We start from the raw sequence: 19,642 nt of genomic DNA on the forward strand, positions 1-19,642 counted from the left end.
CTTAAAATCTGTTTTGAAGCAAAAGAGGCATGAGCTTTAAATCCCTTGAACTTGATAAATGAAAAAAAACTGCTTTAGGCGCAAACTCTAGATAAAATTTAGGTTGAGATATTTCTAGATATCAAGGCTGCTGCATCACACAGCTCTAAGAAACACCATTCACTACTCCATTGCCCATGTGAATGATGGTCCCTGGAGTGGTCTAACATACTATTAACTTCTGGTGTGTGAAGGGCTATTCGTGCTCTCCCTATGAGTAGAAAGAGATATCTGTGGATTTGGTTCTCCAAGTGATAATTGCATGAAAGCAGTTTCCAGAGACATGAGGAGTTACCATCTATGTGGGAGATTATCTTTCTTACCTGAGCTGTGGTTTCCTGCTAACAAGGTGGGGCTCACAGAGCATCTTCCCAGTCTGCTGGTGACCACAGGTGGCCCTGGTGTTCCATCCCATTCCTGAGCTTTGACAGGCTCTCTGGAAGATGCCCCATGGTGTCCTTTCTCTTTGCTGTCCAGCTTTGGCAGTGGCTCTGTGCTGTGGCTTCGCACTTTGAGCTCCTCTGTTGATTCTGTGTGTTAACCAGAATTGCACGATTAAACAAGAGTCAAATGCTTCCCAAGTTTCTTTAAAAGTTGAAGAGCAATTTTCTGAATGCTTTCAATATATTTTTAGAAACCTATATGTGTATTAGAGATTACAACATTTCAGTGTAATGGGGAGCAGTTCAGGTTAGTATCCTGGCAAAGAGCTTTCTCTTGGGAAGAGAAGCTCAGTGAATCTTGAGACCCCTTTAGTAACTCTTAAAGTGCTCTTTATACTCATTGTCTTTTCTGTCTCATCTTTTCTTACTCCACTGCTCACCGTGACATAATTCATTCCAGCCACTCTACTAAAACTGCACTTGCTAATATCGCCTTGACCTTTGAGTAGGCAAATTTAGAAGACACTTTAAATCCATCTGAAAACTCCTTGATACTCTCTTATTTATATCTTCAATTCTCTTAGCTTCCTGATGGCCCATCTTCCTGCGCTGTGTTCTATGTCTCACGCCATTTCTGTGTCATCCATAACTTGTCTTCCACTATGAATCCCTTATATGATGGTTGTCCCCATGGGTCTAGCTTACCACTGTCTCCCTCATTCTATCTTTTTGTTATTTTTATCCCCCAGGATTCAACTAGCAATTATCTGGTGTTAGTGATTTCTAAATATTTTATCACAAGCCTGGGCCATTCTCTGGAGCTTTAGACTAAAAACTTCCTGCTGGATAAGTCCCCATGGAAAACACAAGTTCAACATTTCATACACTGACTGGCACTGCTTTTTTCTAAACTATTAAGTCCTGTTGTCCAGCCAACCATCCAGCTGGAAGCATGCTCTCCTTTTCTTTAACTGCTATTACCCAAATCCATCATTCAGCTGATTCTACTCATTTTACTTCTGAATATCATGCTCTCTTTCCTGTTCCATTTTGTGTCATGTTTAATTCAGTTTCTATGATTCAAGCTGAAATCATCACCCTTGAACTATTGCTTTGACTCCTTAAAATATAAACTCCAAATTGCCAATGTGATCTGTTTGAAATGAAAATATTATCAAGTGTTATTTCAGAGAATGGTTGTGATAGTCATTCTGTAATGCATGCACAGAAGTATTTAAAAATACATGTAATAAAGATGGTTTTAAGAGTGCTGTCCCCTTGCTACTATAAAAAAAATGTTATTTCATGGAATAGCATCTTACAAAAGATATAGAGAAGTGCTTGAAAACAAAGTCTACCCCAAAATGCAAATCTACTCATAATGTACCCCTGACTAAAAATCTTTCCAGAAGATTCTTGTTATCCACAGAATTATGTTGAAACTCTTTGGTATGACCCAAGAGATTCTCCATCATCAACCTCTTTCCTTCCTCTCTAAGCTTGTCACTTTTCTAGGATTGTGTATTATAAAAACAATACTAAATTGGTTGTAATGTCTTCTTCTCCATCCCAGCTCTAGCAAAAACAATGCTGTTAAAAAAAAAATACCCTTATATCCTTTCTATGTTCAGTTAACTCTTCACAGGCCTGGTTACTTAATTCAAGTACTGTCTGAAGCCTTCCCCACCAGTATGCCACCCTGTGCAGGTGTATACTTTTTCTATGTATTTGCTCTTATCAAAAGGCTCTGAGTTCTTTAAAAGCAGGGTCTTATATTTGCTGTTGTTTTTTTTGTTGTTGTTGTTGTTTTATTTGGTATATCCAGTACCCCTAGCATATTGGCCCACAGGTATTTAATGAATTCATTAATTTATTAGGTTTCTTAACTCCTCCAGCATCTTTTCAATGTATGTAGGAAATATAACATTCCTAAAGGAACAAGAGAATCAAGTGAGTGTTATAAGTGTATTAAAGTGGCACAAAGCTGGTTGCAGTTTCAAAATTCTGGTTATCTAACAGTTACAAGTTGTAAAATTTACTATATTGAAAGTTTCATTCCAATAAGGCATCTTTGAGAAAGACCGAAGTGAAAAAAATTCACAGAAATGATTCAGAGGACCTCCATTTTCTTTCTTTGTGTGTAGGTTCAAATGTCCATGAACTTTCAGCCATGGGATAGAAATGTCGCACTCTGTTTTCCCATTACCTGAGTTTGTATGGCAGAGCCATAAGCAGCTCTGGGTAAAGAACCAAGATGCCAGGCTTTGCAGCCCTGGCCATGGTCTTGGGTTGGTGAAGCATGTCACTGAACACTCAAGTTTTTCCTTTTGGAATCTCATATTTCTTATCTAAAAACTAGAGACCCAGTGCACAAAATTCTTACAAAGGTAGGATCCCCAGGCCTGGCTGGTGATCAGGGATGATCTGTGGGGTGACTGCAGGGAAAGTTGGGGGCCCCTGCTGGCACCCACCTTGGCTGGCCTGGGGCCTGAAAGCTGGAGGCAGCTCCTGCATTGAGCATCTGCCCCCTGGTGGTCAGTGCACATCATAGTGACTGGTCATTCTGCCAGTCATTCTGTCGTTTGGTCAATTTGCATATTAGGCTTTTACTATATAGGATGGAGATAATATCAGCTCTGCCTAACTTCCCCACTTTAATTAGAAGGATCTAATGATATTCTACATCTAAAGATATTTTGAAAATAAAGTGCCATACATGTTAAAAGTAATATTAAACTTAAATAAATTATAGCCATTTGTCTCTATGAAATTTTTAAATCTTTCTACATTTAAACTAGATGATTACTGAGAGACTGAATATACACATGGAAAACTGCCAGTAACATATAAAAATAGAGCTCTGAGCTATTATCTAGAGTAGCAGTATAGGAAGCCAACCTGCTATCTGCAAGTCAGACTACTCTCTCTAGCAAGCAAGTCAGGAAGACATACTGTGTAGCACTTAGCCCAAAATAGCCAGGATTTTGGACCCAGTTTCCAATATAGAGCCAACTAGAGAAAAGTCAAATATATACTCAAAATTAATCACATAGGATGCCCTGCTTTTAGTTAGCCTGCTTACAGCTTCCCCAGGCCAACAGTCTCCAATTGGGGCATATCTGAAGCTCTCTCTCTCTTTCCCACCATAAAGATTTCTCACTCTTTTTCCTGCTTTTGAGTGCCTGCCAAATGTAAGTGCTGGTGTCTGACTGCCCTTGGTGTCATAAGCTCTGAGTAAATAGCCTTTATCTATGCTCATTTTTTGTCTTTGTTTACTTCCACATTGTTATAGTCTTTTCCAACTCCAAGATGCTATACAGCTATGCAAGCACATGCCATAAGTACCGTTCTATGAGCAGTACTTAAAGCAGGAGGGTCATCTCAGCAACAACCTCAGAAAAAGTCTGGTCTTTAAATGTGCCTGTGTATAAGCCCACATCCCAGTTACACTAAAATCAAATATAAGTCAAAATATTTTTAAAGTAATGCATCCCAGCATAACAATTACCGCAAAACAATTTAGCCAGAACTTGCTTTTCAGTGCCCTAAGTCAACTGAAATAAAACGAGTATCATAAAACAACATCTTAGATTATTTCCAAGCTGTTTATTCACAATTTCAAAGAAAAATGTACTCTGGCTCCCAAATGTCACAATCCCTAATGTTTCACCTCGCCTTCTCTTCCAGATTCTAAAAAAAACCATTGAGATGCTCATTTTTTTTTTTTTACTGACTTCTATATTTGTTTCCACTATCATTAATAAATATTTCCCATTTTACACACACACACACACACACACACACACACACACACACACAACCAAAGAGTCTTCTATCATTGGACTTAAAACTAATCAAACTGAAAAAATACCCAAAGATCGGGTCCAATAGTATATTTACAGATTAGGACAATTTTTGTGTGTGTATGTGAATCCTCACCCTAGGATATTTTTCCATTGAATTTTAGAGAGTTGAAAAGGAGAGGGAGAAACAGAGAGAAACATCCATGTGAGCTGGGGAACCTACAACCAAGGCATGTGCCCTTGACTGCAATCAGGATCCTTAAGGCTGCAGGTCTCTGCTCTACCCACTGAGCCAAACCAGCTAGGGCTAGGACAGCATTTTAAATACAAAAGGCTGAGGATGTGTGTCAAGACATCTTCATCAACTTCAGTTTCTTTGTTTTCATTGAAATTACTGGCATATGATTTGAGAATGAACCTGGTTTCCTATATATTCAGGTACAGCTTCCTACATTATGCATTTTCCAATTAAAATAAATTTTAAAAAATCTTCAAAATAACTGTTGAAAAGAGACAAATGGAAAGTGGACAATTAGTCTAAGAAATACATATAATAAAACATATTGACAGCTCAAAGACATCTATTCAGAGGAATAAGGACATATTTATCTAGGTCCATCTTTTTCAATATTTTCTTAAAGCCTGTTAGAAAAAATATTGTTTTAGTAACATAAACCTTCCTGGACAAGATCAATCTTAGAAAACTTTGGTAGAGTTTTGTATGAAATCTAAGTTATTTTCACAGTTACAGCCACAGTGTGTAGCCTAGGGCCAACTACATAGATTGAGCTCTTTCTCTGCTCATCAATGAATGACTGAATGTAGACTATTCATCTAAAACCTGATTTTCACATTGAAGATGAATCTTGAATTGAAATCTTGCTGTGAAAAATGCATGCATTTATTGTATCACATTTGTCAATAAGCTTGTGTGTTCTGTATTTTATTGTCTTAAACTTCTCACAGTGTTTAAGTTTTAAAACCATAAATAAAAATAAGAGACCAGGAACAATCTTTTCATGACCGAAATATTCTCCCCAGGATTCTCATCTATCACACCTCATGCTGCTAACTATGAAGTTCCTTCTCAAATGTTTCCCATTTTCTGCCTCTTTTTGCTGTCTGTCTCTGGATCTACATTTGTCTCTCCATCTTCTAACTCATTCCTCTCACTCTCTTTTTCCTCCCTGGACCCTGGGCCACTATAATTACTTGTCTCCCTTGTCTGATAGCTTTCATCATCAGGTCTGACCCACATCTGATACTGAGCTTTCCCAAAATCTTTAATCCACTCTTCCTCATCAACATTCACTCTCTCAGCAATTAAATCATAGTGAAGATTCTTAAAAATCTCCATAACCTAAAGATTCCTCCCAAGCTCTAGAGACAAAGAAAATAATATTGTATTAATGGACCTTTACTTAGGGCTCTCTGGGAAACTCCAATGTGTTAAAACTGGCAGCATTATTCTTTTCCCAAAGTCCTTCTTTTTTTGGTGGAGAGTCATGTGATAGCTGATTTATCTTTCTGTTCTTGCCATGTGATTGTAAGCTTCTTAAGACTAAAGACTCAATATCTAATAGAGTCTACAGTGAGAACAGACAAGGTGAATGAACTCATGCATGCCTGATTTGGAAAAGTTAAAGTTAGCTCATTATCTTTCATTCCTGGATCTAACCATACTTTTGACCCTGACTCACAGCCTCTCTTCCCACCTCTCCAATATCACAACACATAGGCCTATTAACATGAATCAATAACCCTCACTGACAAACATGAATTCATCACTATAACCAGCATTATTTCCTTTGTTAACCCACAATGTTTCTAATTAACTTGCTAATGATAGAGCAGAAAACAAAATATTCCCTGAAGAAAATAAATATTATTTGGAAATGTGACCAGTAACACCATTTTCATAGAGAAATATAAGATCCTATTTTTTTTTCATTTTCTTGAAGTAAATGTTTAAAAGGATTAATTTGTCGTATCATTTAATTGTTTCTATAACATCTAGATGATTCAGATCAGTTAGACAAGAGGCTTTTATATCTGTGGTTTGTGACTGCTATTGTATTTGAAATTTCACACTCTCACAATAGAGATCCCTTGGTTACAAAATATAAACTCTGATTGTGCCTGGTAATACAGATACCAAAGCTCATGTGGCTGATGAGTATTTGAACTTCCTGTGGAAACAATGAATGCTCCTGAATTGTCCCCTCTCATTGGCATAATCAGCAGGATAAAAGTCCTATTCCAACTGCTAAACAATAAAAATAATGAAAGGTGATCAAGGTGAATTAATTAGGCAGAAAAGACAATACATTTGAAGTGCTGAAGGAGGCACTGAACTAAATTGCATTATCAGATGGGTATTAGATTCAGTCATCACATTTTAGAGCTGAAAGGGACATAGGAAGCCCACAATAGCAATGTGAAAAGCAAGGAGTACGTATATGTCTTTGCTGAGATGGTGTCCTGCCTTTGGGAGAGAGGAATTCCACCTCGTGGGAAAGCTTGGCCAACTATGAACATCTTTAATTGCTAGAAAGCTCTTATACAGAGTTCTAGTCAGCCTCCCTCCAGGAACCACCATTTGCTGGTTGTTTGTATGGTAGTCATGTTTCTGCAGCAACTCAGAACTAGTCTTTTTAAGTAAACGCCCTTTAGAATCCACAGTGAGGGAGACTGTTGCTCCTTAGCCAAGTCTTCTTCAGAATACAGATATAGAACTCTCACTTTCCCGGTCACTCTGGCTTGGACACTAATTGCATGTCATAGTGTCTTTTCAAACTATACTGTCTGGAGCCAGCCAACCTACAGGTCCAGGTGAACACTGGAGTCCTCTCCTGTACATATGTCTATTATTCCATCTCCTGAGTCTCCAGGGAAAAGAGGGCAAAGTTTCCATGTCTCCACAGTGAAAGGGCACCAGGGAGTAGGAGCAATTTTTAGGCTTTTTTTTTTTTTTTTTTTTTTTTTTTTTTTAATTATTGCTTCTCTCATGTGAACTCTGTCATTGGGGTCAATTATGTCAATTCCAATATCAAAGGAATTTCTTCTCTAAATATAAATAGAGAAAGAATAATAGCTCAGGCATCTGGAGAGTTAATGATTTTAAATAAAATTGGAAAGAAAGTCCATGTTTATGTTCAGAAGGCTCATAGAGTAAAACCCTATTTTTAATAATTCGATGAGGCACAATCTACACTAATAAAAGAGAAATATGCAAATTTACCATACTTCTACGACACCCACTGCCCAATCATGAGTGAGTGTGCAAATTAACCTAACAAAGATGGCAGGTTAATTTGCATACATGGGTGTGGAGCAAAGACTGAAGAATGAAGACAGAAGAGGCTTGGCTTCTTGGCTGCGGCCATAACAAAGGCCTGGCTTCCAGGTGCCAGAGGAACACTGGTGCTGGCAGCCAAGGGAAGGAAGGCCAATTGCATGAATCTGTGCAATGGGCCTCTAGTATTTAATAAAATAAAAAAATAGATTATGCACTTTGAAGTATAACAGAATATGCAAAGAATCCTAATAATTTTACATGAATAAAATATTTCAGATTCTTTACACAACTTGCTCAAGGTCACACAAATGACAATTAGTAAAGCTCTGGTAAAGAGACAGGTTTCCTGGCCAAGCATAGCATGTACCTCTCACCATAAGACAGTGGAACTTCCTACTTATATTCAATAGTTCTTTTTTTGTGGTTGTAAGAAATAACACTTATTTATAGTCATGGAATAATAATTAGAATTCCAAAGACCATGTTTGGCTTTTAAAAACTCTTTATTAAATGTCCAGGTATTTTAATTATTCCCCCTTTTCATCAAGGTGTGTAAAGATTGTGGAGATACTGCCAAATGATCTTTACCCAAACAACCTTCACTGAAGTCATCAGGCATAGCACCAGTGCTGACCTGTTTTAATAACATGCTCTTGAAGAAATTCTAGTACTTCAGAACAAAGAAACAATTTCTTCAGAGAATATAGTTTATATTTTCATTTTTTCTTATAATGCAGAAAAAACAAGAGCACTGTGGATAGAGACTAGACAGAGGCTGACCAAATCTGTTTGTCCTCTCTGGGGACCTTGTTAAACTATACTTCCCAGCATTCCTGGCAGTTAAAGGCAGACATACACCTGAGGTATGGCTGTGAGAATGTGGGTGAAAAGTATGTATATCACCTGCATCCTCCTTCTGTTTGCTGGGATTTTTTGAGGTTCCAGGTGCTGGAAGAGTCACCAGATAGAAATTTCCCAATAACTGTGGGGAGAATTGCCCATCCTACACTGAACCCCCTAGCTGATTGTCACATAACAGTAACATAGGTCATGGCCTATGGCATGAAATAGAGGCAAGGCATAGTATATTCGGCCACTGAGGTTTTGGAGTTATTTGGTATAGTAGTTGGACCCTCAGATTTTTACACATATTATTTCTCTGGTTTTTTTTTCTCCTGTAAAATAGTCTAAATATAAAATCCTTGAGTTTCTAATGAGGACAATATTTTTATTGGCATATGTACAGAAAAATAAAGAGCAGAGAGATTAGTTAAATTGCCAAACAGAGTATAAGAATTCAGCAAGCAATGCTTCTCTCTTAACTCTAGTTGTAATAAAAAACTGATGAATACATCTTTACTAATTATTTAATAAATGTATTAAATCCTATTGCTTCAACAAGTATGTGCTTAATGTGAAAATGGAGAGCTTCTGAAGTGGTCATTCAAACAGCTTATATACTTTACTATTCATTTCAATGAAGACAATGACATCCAATTTGTTTTCCAAATACTATTCTTCTAAAATAGTAGAAAAGAGTAAAATTCCAAGAAATAATTAAAAAATAAGACTAAAACATTTTCACAAAAAAAATGTTGATGATTTGTTTAAAATAAAAAAAATAATTTAGATATAAATTAGATATATTTTGGGGGAAATTCAAAATAAAATACTTTCCAGAAATATAAAAACAGCAGACCATTCTGGGATGGGGTTGAGGTGATTGGGGGTTCCTTCTTAGATCAGTACAATAAAGTATCTCTTCCTGGCCTTAGTTTTCTTAGATAAAATTATAAATTTGAAATAAATTATTTCTAAGCATCCTTCTAACTCTAAAACTTAATGCCTCTACAATACAAAATTCGGACAAAAGGAAAATAGATCAATAACATTGTTTTGTCTATTCAAATTTATACTCCCACTGTATATTTCAGAATACATTTCTTAAAAAGGGAGAGGAACAATGGTTCAGGCTCCATAATAAATTTAGCTGTCTGGAAGGAAGGCTTTCTGTTAGGAAAGAATTGGACCAGAATTTACATTAAAAAGGAGAGATATATTAAGGAAGGTTTTAAGTGACAGGCTACAGAGTTTATATTTGTTTTTGAGGAGGCATGGTGAGGTCATCAGTATTAGAAGACTCTCCCAGGAGAAAATGTGTAAAAAGGAACAGGAGGAAAATGTCTGAGGAGTTATCCCAAGTCAAAAGCGCATTATTAACACCTTCTTGAAATCCACCTAAGTCCAGATAATACCATTTCCACATTATAATGTCACCAGTTTCTTAAACATCCTTTTCAATAGGGTGTGTCAACAGACACAAAGATTTGGAAATACCAAATAGTTTGAGGCGTATCTTTTATAAATAATTTCTAATGTTTATATCCAATACAGACGAACTTGAGACTATTTACCAGATGAAGATAACTTTCTGACATTCAAAATCTATCCTCTGTTCAATGATAATTATTATTTTTAAATTATTAACCAGCCTCATTGTCTGGTCTTAACCCGATGTCAAGATGTAGAGAAATACTAAACAAGGTTATATTGAGAATTCATTAAATAACTACCCTGAACTCATAGTAAATTCTCTGCATGTTAATAAATAGAATATAATTATGGAAAATGTCCTTATTGTTCAACAACAATTTTTACTTCAAAATAGTGCTTAAAATGCAAATGTGTCCCATAATTTCCACATTAAATATTTATGCCCACAGCTCTCCTCAGCCCCTAAAATGCCAATGGCTGCCTTTCAGTTTCTTTCATATTTAGGACCTGACATTACTAAAGCTTATCTATTCTCTCTACATCAAATTCTTCCCATATTTGATAGAGAAACTGCTGATAAAAATATCTGAGGGAGGACAAATAGAATTCTAAAATACTTGACACACAGAGTTTTAAGGTTATAAAACCTTTATAACCTGGGCCAGGCACACATTTTGACTTAAGATGTTTTAAGATATCTGCATCTTTTGACAAACTTCAAAATCATATGCCAACAGTTATAGAAAACCTGACAATGGAGTCCCATTCTTAAGTAGGACACAGAGTAGCAAATTAACATAAAGCCAACCATCTAAAAAAGAATCTTCTTAAAGAAAGGATGCCATAGGGACTCAAACATATGTGATTTTTATATTTTCCCTCCTCCCTACAGCCCCAGTCATAGTAATGCTGAATTGAGAGCAGCATAGCACAAAGACCTCTGGATTTAATTGTTAGGAAAACTTGACCCTGGTAACGGTTCTGCAATCATCTGGGTGATATTAGGTATGCTTTCTCACTTTCTGTGTTTCTTTGTACTCATCTCTCTAATAAGAAATTTACTAATAGACCACCACATCTTTAAGATGCCTTCTGGATTTGAAAGTCTGTATATAAAAAAAGCAAAAACAAAAACAAACAAAAAATAAAACAAGAAAGGGCCAAATCTTAAAATCAAATACTTAGTTTCTTCAGTTGAAAGTAAAATGGGATTCATGTGCACCTAAATACATTACAGAAATGATATTTAGTCAAAATGTCCAAACACAGAAGCCTGATTATTCCTAAAACTACAACCCTAGCCTGTTGCGAGGAGATTTTGAAGGGTGGTTTTACATACAGACTATCCTTAGGCACCCAATAGCATGAACAATCACACAGAAAAAAAGATGCCAAGTTCAAGGAGGAATAACAATGGTATAAAGAGAATAAAGAAACCATGACTATAATTTGAGTTGCCCTTTTGTGAGATATTCAAGGGAATTTGGCTTTATGAGCAGAATCACTGCTTACTAAGGCCACTGGGAGAAAGTAAGCAATTATCAGATACAAAAAATTAAAATTAGCTTTCTCTTTTCTGGGGGGAAAAAGTGGAATTCTATTAATACCTCTACAACATTTCTGTTTTTATCTATTTTTTAAAGGGGTGATGTCAGAATAACCCTTTGAACAATAGGAGAGAAAAGAGAATGACTGGAAAGTTCAAAGCAATATTCTGTTACTAGCCATTTTATAAATTGAGAAATATGTAAAAATATAGGACATTTTTACATATCCTCAAGACTGAGTTAATGTGCATAGGAAATTACTATTAGGCATTTGGGATCAAAATTGAAGTTCCTATTGCATGGCATATTGCCATATTTTTATAGAAATGGCTTAGATGTTGTTTGAGGACATAAAACTGTGCTAATAATGCAGAATATGGATTCATACCAGCAATTTAGCAACCAAGTGCTGAGGTTTCATGCTTCTGAGTGCTGTGATCTGGGAAGTCCCAGCCACAGCATGTACAGTGTAAACAGAGCCGTCTTAGGGGTAGTGAGACCCTGGGTAGCAGTGCAGACTTAGCCCCTAATTAGCAATGAGGCCTTGGGCAAATCGCTTTCCCCTTCTGAGCCTTCATTTGTTTATGTTTAAATGAAGCATCTGGGCTCAAGGATCCTCAAGTTTAAGATTTTACTGATAAATAGCAGAATATGTTTCATATATTGGAGTTTCTCAGTCCTAAATGCTTATTAGAAACAATTGGGGTGTCTTCAAATAGTACCCACGTCAGGACCACAATATTACTGAACTGAAGGTGAGGCTTTTACTAGTACACTGGTGGTTTCAAAAGGCTCCCACAAGTTTTGAAAATAAAGATGGGGTTCAGATCCACTTTTCTATTCTTAATGAAACATTTTTATTAGTATTTAATATACCACTCATTATTCTTTTTGTCGACTGGCTTTATTTCCATGGCTTTTCCTATTTTAGCTGAAATATTTTAATTATCTTTTCTTACTTAAGAGAAAAGAAAAAGAGTTAAATAAAAAAAGTAATCTTTTTATTTATTAGAATTCCTCAAAAAATTTTTATTGTTGAAGAAAAATGTTTGACTACATCAAATGTTATGATGACCTTGATAAATAAGAAAAGATTAAACTGCCAAAGCTAAGGAACACACACAGCAACCACTGAGTGGGTGGGTGAAAATTTGTTGTTGAATTTTGATTCTTTTACTTGGCTTTCTCAGTTAGGCTGCCTTAAAAATGACAAGGAAACTAACCATTTAAGAAATATAACCAATTTTCAATAATAATTAGAAGATAAAAAGTCATTGATCTAAGATTTAAAAACATCATAATTCTCAGTATTATCTGTTTTCTATGTCTATGAGGATTTTTAAAGGTCACAGTTCTTTCTTTTAATTTTTGAAGGAATGACAAGCTTTTCAACTAGTAGGTGGGAGGTATGTGGGTAGTTGAATATATGCACAGGTGCAATCAACTTTAATTAAAACTCAAATCATTTTAACAGGCAGATAGAAAAAAATGCTTTAATCTTTTTTTTTAAAGAAACAGAGACATTCAGGAACTAAAAATATTAATGCATAGGGAGAAAAATATAATTTCCATTCTTCTTAAAAGATGTAATTCTTAAAATACATTCATAAATGTTTCTGAAGCAAATACTGAATGCTAAGAAAAATAATTCCTTCATCATGAAGGGTAATAAGAATATTTCATTTCAATCAAAGTAAATGTAAAACTTAGATGCTATAATTACAGTTACTAATAGCTGTATTTGGGGGCTGATGAAAGAAGTCATAGCTCTTATGGTTTTATAAGAAAAGAAAAGCAGGAATATTATGCCTTCTGGGAAAATATACTGATGGCTACAGAACTGAATATCTACAATACTATATTTCTTGATGATTTTAATTCTCCAGTTCTCTAGAGAAATATGGTTAGAGAAATAGGACTCATTGTTGGCCAACCTGAAAATTTTTATAGCATTCTTTGGGAAAATAAATGTATAAATTTGAAGAAAAAAAATGAGTTGTTAAGGTAAAAACTCTAATGAACAATATTTTATTTTTCTTCCCCAATTGGTATTTTAAATGATTAGTCAAGAAGGTCAAGTAAGGCTATAGGTAAAATCAATAGAAATATATTTAAATGTTGATATTTAGAGGGGACTTATGAGAACTAGAACTTGCTTCAGATTGTGCTATTACATAACATTATTTTTTGCTCAAGTGATTGAAGATCTTTGGATTTCACTTTGCAAATATGAAGGAGTTAAACAGGACTAGTTCTAAGGTCTAGCAAATATTTATTGACCTCCTACTATGAGATTCGTGGCCTTAGAACAGAAAGTAGAGAGTCAATGATCTTATCCTTCACTTTTTTATTTATTTATTTTTTCCAAGGAAGGTAAGATACAAGAGTTCTTCTCTTAGAAATTGTATGTGGCAATACAATTTGCTTCTCCATATCTTCCTCCTTCTTTTTCTCCCTCCCTCCCTCCCTACTTTTGTTATCATGTGTGTTTTTTAAGCTTCCTTTTAAATTAGGTGCATGTCACCTGTCCCCTTATTTCAACTCCTGTCATTCTTTTCTTCTTCATGGTCTTTTATATACATACGTATACAAAATGCATGTATGAACTGTATAATCGCAAAGTGGCTCAGGAATAAAGGTGTTTATATTTCTTTTTATTTCTTTTTTTAATATAAATTAAAGGAAAACAAAACCAGTGCCTGAATTAGGTATTATTTCTTATTTCTGACACGACTGAGACTTTTTATTACTGTGATATCTTGTTTCATAACTTATCTGGTAGCAGACTTTGTGGCAAAATCAATCAGAATGATGAGTAAGGCCACAGCAGAGAATTACAAAATCCATTGTTTTGCATTAGGCTTATGGGTTAAAGAATAGGAAGAAAAGCAGAAAAAAAATAGGTGGAGGATGAAGAGAGAGCCGTATTGTATGTAATACAAGATTTTTAAGATGAAGTTATGATTATGCCTCAAACAAAAATGAAATCATTTCCTAAGGGTCTTCAAACCCAGGCCACTGGAGTAAATTCTGGATGCCCAGGCATTGTAACAGAAAGTAAGACAGTATTGTGACACAGGTTAGCAGGGCCAGGATGGCAAGGTATAGAGACAAGGGAATAAGAAAAACAGAACACCTTGCTAAAATGCTCAGCTCAAAATCTGCTAGTCTTCTTTATTACTACTATCTTTGTAATAATATTGTTGACTGCCAAGACTGCCTTCAGATGGTGCTCTCTCTATTAATAAGCATACCTCCCATCTTCATTTTAATTCTTGACTGACATTTCAAAATAAAGATTCTGGCCCCTGGGATAGTACCTGGCATTATCTCATAGGTATTTTATCAACATTCATGGAATGACTAAAAGACTGAATGTATGCACAAACATTGTTAAAATACTTATGTATTCCTAACATTAAAAAGGATTAAATGACTGGAAATAAAGTTAACCGAGGACATATGTACACTGAACAGGACTTCTATTAATTTTACAGGCTCACCCACTCTAGCATAGTACCCTACAATTTAACATAAGGCTGACCCTCCTCTTCCATCAGGTACACATGGACCGCCTGTGTGGCTGCACGTGACCACCTGCAGGGAACTTGCTTGCTCTTTAATAGGAGCCCCTCACCAGATGGGGACCCTGCATGCTCTTCCCAGCTCTGAGGACTCCTCTGCCTCACTGGTTTTGTGTTCCTATTTCATGCCCTACAATTCAGGTACCGGACATGCAAGTCTTTAGAAAGGTTTGCCAAATACTCTAAGTTCTTACTTTCAAACACCTTGAAACACAGGTGTCTGAAACCTTATTCTGATGGATTCCGTTTTGCTTCTTTGTAGGTTGTATGTGAATGCAAGTGGGTGCCTTTTAGGCCTTTCTTTTCCTTCTTCAGCCCCAGACCTAGGGGTGTCTGTTAATTGGAAGCCACTACAAATGCAGCTGACACGTGAGCTCACAAACCCCAGGGGCACGACATTCAGGTACGAGTCCCCTCATCAGGCTCCATAGCCTTCAAGGTCTTCTCTATTCTCAGGACTTTTAAAATTCATAAAGAGAGAATGCAATGCAGAGGCCCAGGGAACACACACATTTTGCACCAACATAGATTAGGAGCCAACCTGAAATGCCAGCTGCTTGTGAGCCTTTGTAAGTCTCCCATTGATTTCCCAGGGAAGTAGGTCAGGCTGCTTTTCACAGGAGAAGCCTTGTGCTGCAGGTTTCACTTAACTATGAGGGGTGAGTATTAAAAATTGATGCGCAAGGCAAGCCTCTGCTTGATTAGCATCTGGGTAAAGACTTTACTGGGAAAGCCATGGAAGTTAGTAACAAATGAGAAAATTGACAATGAAGTATTTCAACAGCTATTTCTGCGCCTGTAGCCCTTCATTTATGAGAAATATTATGGACGTTCACGTCACGCCTTGCTTACTTAGCCTAGCTAATCTGTATTTAGAGGGTTAGCATGTTTTCTGTATCTCTGGTTGCACACATGTTTTTATACAACATTTCAGTCTTGTTGTTTTCTGATGTCAAATTTTTCAAATGCTAACTTTAATATTTTTTTTCTCCTGGCAACTAACCACTTCAGAAGGAAAGGGGATTCAGTTGGAATCAGCTTAAAAGCAACATTTTGCACATCACACTTTTAACCACTCTCCGTCTACATACTAAATATTTTTATAGTAGGCACTTTGGATCGTCTGGTTTCCACCTTATTTATTGGTTAATACCTATACCTTTATGGAAGCAAAGCCTTTATTTAAAAATAAATCTCTTGCCAAAACCGGTTTGGCTCAGTGGATAGATCATCGGCCTGCGGACTGAAAGGTCCCAGGTTCGATTCCGGTCAAGGGCATGTACTTTGGTTGCGGGCACATCCCCAAGGGGGGTGTGCAAGAGGCAGCTGATTGATGATTCTCTCACTTCGATGTTTCTAGCTCTCTATCCCTCTCTCTTAATCTCTGTAAAAAATCAATAAAATATATTAAAAAATAAAAATAAATCTCTTATAATAAAAAAAATAAAAATAGTCATTACATTTGAAAATTACATCACCAACCCAGTTATATATACAATAGAATTATTTTTATTTTGCTGGTAAATCATATTATCATGTCGCCCACCCTTTTGTACAATGAAGGTGGCCTTTCTGTTCTCAGAGCTATTGTTTATAGGAAGAGGGCAACTGTGCTCCATCAGGTGTGATGTCCCTCCTCCTTCAAGGCTTGGGTATCACCCAGCAACATTAAAACAGTCTGCCTCCTGTGGGAATGGAGAATGCTTACATTCTCACCAGTGCTTCAGGCTCCTCACACCACACGTTGGATGATCCACTTAAGATGTCAGATCCTTTACCCAAGCCTAGCTGAAGAGAGTTGGTAGACAGCATGGAATCTGAAAATTTAATTCATATCTGACCTTACTTCATTTTAAATAAGCTATTTATTCTTTCCACAGATATCTAAAAGTCAATCACCCCTTAGATTTGCAATTTGCATTTTGCAAGGTTTTTTTTTTCTACTTATAATTTTTCTCTAATTTTTCCCCCCAAAAAATCATTTGAGGCAAGTATGGAAATAAAACAAGAGAGACTTGGAGAGCTTGTCTTGGCTTAAAAGCTGTTTGGAGGCAAATGCGTCTTTGGACCCAAGGACATTTGACTCCCAAGTCTTTTTCCTTATTCTATATCTCCAGTGACTCCCCAATCTTCCATCCATTACAATGAGATTATTTTTTAAGGAAAGGAAGTTTTTAAATCAAATGAAGAGAAATGCTGATACATTTTTATTTTCCTTATCATTTTCTGGAAATTAAACAGCAGAAGGGCCATTCACAATACCATGCACAACCTAGCTGATAGTGTTTCAATATCTAAAATAGTATCTTAATATTGGTTCCAGAATCATGGAGTGAAAATCTATGCCACACTATTTTTCATGGACCTTACTTTAATTATTTTATTTAAAAAATTAGATTAGATTATGAATATTTCCTTTCATTTTCTTGCTAAGTGCTGTCTGGTTTCTCCAAATAGTAACAAGACTGATTTCCCTTCTTACTACTTTATATGAAAATAATCTAAACCCAGATTCTCCATTGATATTCCTTGGAGAACTAGTGTTGATTTTGGTATCCTGTGTACAACTTAGATTATTTTCGATATTTGGAAATTGTGGTAGTTCTATTAAACTTTGATATTAAAAAAAATGTTAGCTTTGGCTAAAACAATAAATACACAAGTATAATTATACAAAACACAATCATAGGAGAGTATGGACACTTAAAATGTATATAGTCTTTGGCTCCCCAAAACTTGCCATTTAATTGTGGAGGTTAAATACACACTTATCCATTTTAGTCAAACAGTCCTTGATCATTCAAGGAACACACATTAGGTGGACTTTGTGCCAGAAAATGTGCACATTGCTGCAATAAAAAAAAAACAAAAAAACTCCATATTGTGTGCTGATAATTTAGTTAGAGAGGCAAACATTTAAATACTATCACAGCCCTGTATCAGTAGTGTTGCTAGAAGAGTATACCATTGCTCCTCAAAAAGCAAACAGAAGAGACAGAGCCCCCAAAAGATTACTAACGAAGATGCCATATTGCACAAAATCAAGAGATATGTCCTCACATAGAGTAACCAACAATGTCAGACATTCTGTGACATTTAAGAAAACCAAGAGTGGGAAGAGACCAGGGCCAGAGACCAATCAGGAAGCCCTGGGTGACTCTGAAGTGAGCAGAACAGTAAGCTGGGTTGCAGGAAACTAAGGATGGAGTGAGAAGACAAGAAATGAAGGCAGAAAGTCCAGAATATTCACCTCAGTGGTTTAGCCATAAAAGGGAAGTGAAAAATCATGGCTGGGTGTAGAATCTGCTTTTGCTGAAACACCATGGGTAATTTTATTATTGTTTATGTTTAATGATAATGTATATAACTTGGGTTAGAAGCCAAAGTGCATTCTGCAGGCTTAAAGTGAGATCATCAATCAACCAAAGAAGGACTGCTGTGAGGCAATCTGTTTTAATTTTTTAGGTTTGAAATTTCTCTTAGACCAAATTGACAAAAGCTCATCAATTTGACATATCTCTCTTGTCATTAATCCTTGGTAAGGGGTTAATAACTAATCAATGGAAGAATGAAACTAGTTTGTAAATATAAAGGCAGCTTTGATATTCAGGATGTGATGACTTAAAGAGAGCAATTCTTCATGTCGGCGCTGATCATTTTGTTAGAAGCTGCTGACATCTCAGTCTTTTCCCAGCCTTCTATTTCTTGGGAATCTAGGGTTTTTATTTGTGTCTTAATAACAAAATCACATTAAAATCACCATCCATAGCATTATGGTTGGATATAGGGCTGGAAAACACATGGATGCCTCATTCTCTACTTGCTGGTTCTTTCAATCCATTTTCTTTTTTTCTTTCTTCACTTAATCATATCATTTTACATCTATAACAAGGGAATTGATACAAAAAGAAAGAAAAATGCTATTTTATTTAATGTAACTGAAAGTTGACCAGAAGAAAATGTAGGGGGAAGTTTTCCCTCTATCATCAATTGTCCGAAAATACAATACTATAGACTTCTGGATCTATTTATTTTTTTCCTTTAAGTTCAGCGGTTCTGGGGATACCCAGCCAGACAAGATATGCTATTTCAAAACCCATGTTACTAAGACTCTCTCCTCCCCTCTTAGATTCTCCTTAGTATTTTTACTCCTTTCATTTGGGAATAGCAATGGCCCACATTCTCCAGTTGATTGGTTAGTCTACCAGGAGTGAAACACTTAATTAACCTAGCTCCCATCAGCTAACAACAATAATGAGTTTACTTCAACCGAGAAACACCATGCACCACCACAGACACTTCATTAAATCTGGAATTGCTACCCATTCATTGAGTTCTGAAAAAAAAAGAATATTTTAGAGTAAAAAAAAAAAAGTATTTTCAAATGTGTTATAACTCAAACCCATTTTTACCCAGGAACACATGCATTTAAGATCACCAGTCACATAATAGCTCCTTGGATTTACACAGAGCCTTTCCACCAAGAGGCTAAATGACTTAGTTGAGTGTTTTTCACTCTCTTTGCTAATTGGGTTCTGTGATGAATAATGTCACTCAGATTGCAATTCCTTCTTTAAAATGTTGGTTTCTATTATTTTCTTTTAAAAAAATATATTTTCATTGATTTCAAAGAGGAAGGGAGAGGGAGAGAGAGAAACATCAGTGATGGGAGAGAATAATTGATGGACAGCCTCCTCCACATCCCATACTGGGG

The 19,642-nt window shown here is 36.0% G+C and overlaps 1 protein-coding gene across 2 annotated transcripts in view; it reads right to left on the reverse strand.

The window, feature by feature from the left end:
* The window catches only part of NYAP2 (neuronal tyrosine-phosphorylated phosphoinositide-3-kinase adaptor 2), a 213,582-nt gene that overhangs the window by 48,845 nt on the left and 145,095 nt on the right, over positions 1–19,642 (reverse strand). For both annotated transcript variants that reach the window (XM_084891383.1, XM_084891384.1), the window contains one exon: positions 363–569. In XM_084891383.1, coding sequence (XP_084747509.1) covers positions 363–569 — 207 coding nt within the window. The remainder of the gene's footprint in view (positions 1–362; positions 570–19,642) is intronic.

Source organism: Pipistrellus hanaki (genome assembly GCF_964339955.1).
Source record: "Pipistrellus hanaki genome assembly, chromosome: 8".
Classification (NCBI taxonomy): domain Eukaryota; kingdom Metazoa; phylum Chordata; class Mammalia; order Chiroptera; family Vespertilionidae; genus Pipistrellus; species Pipistrellus hanaki.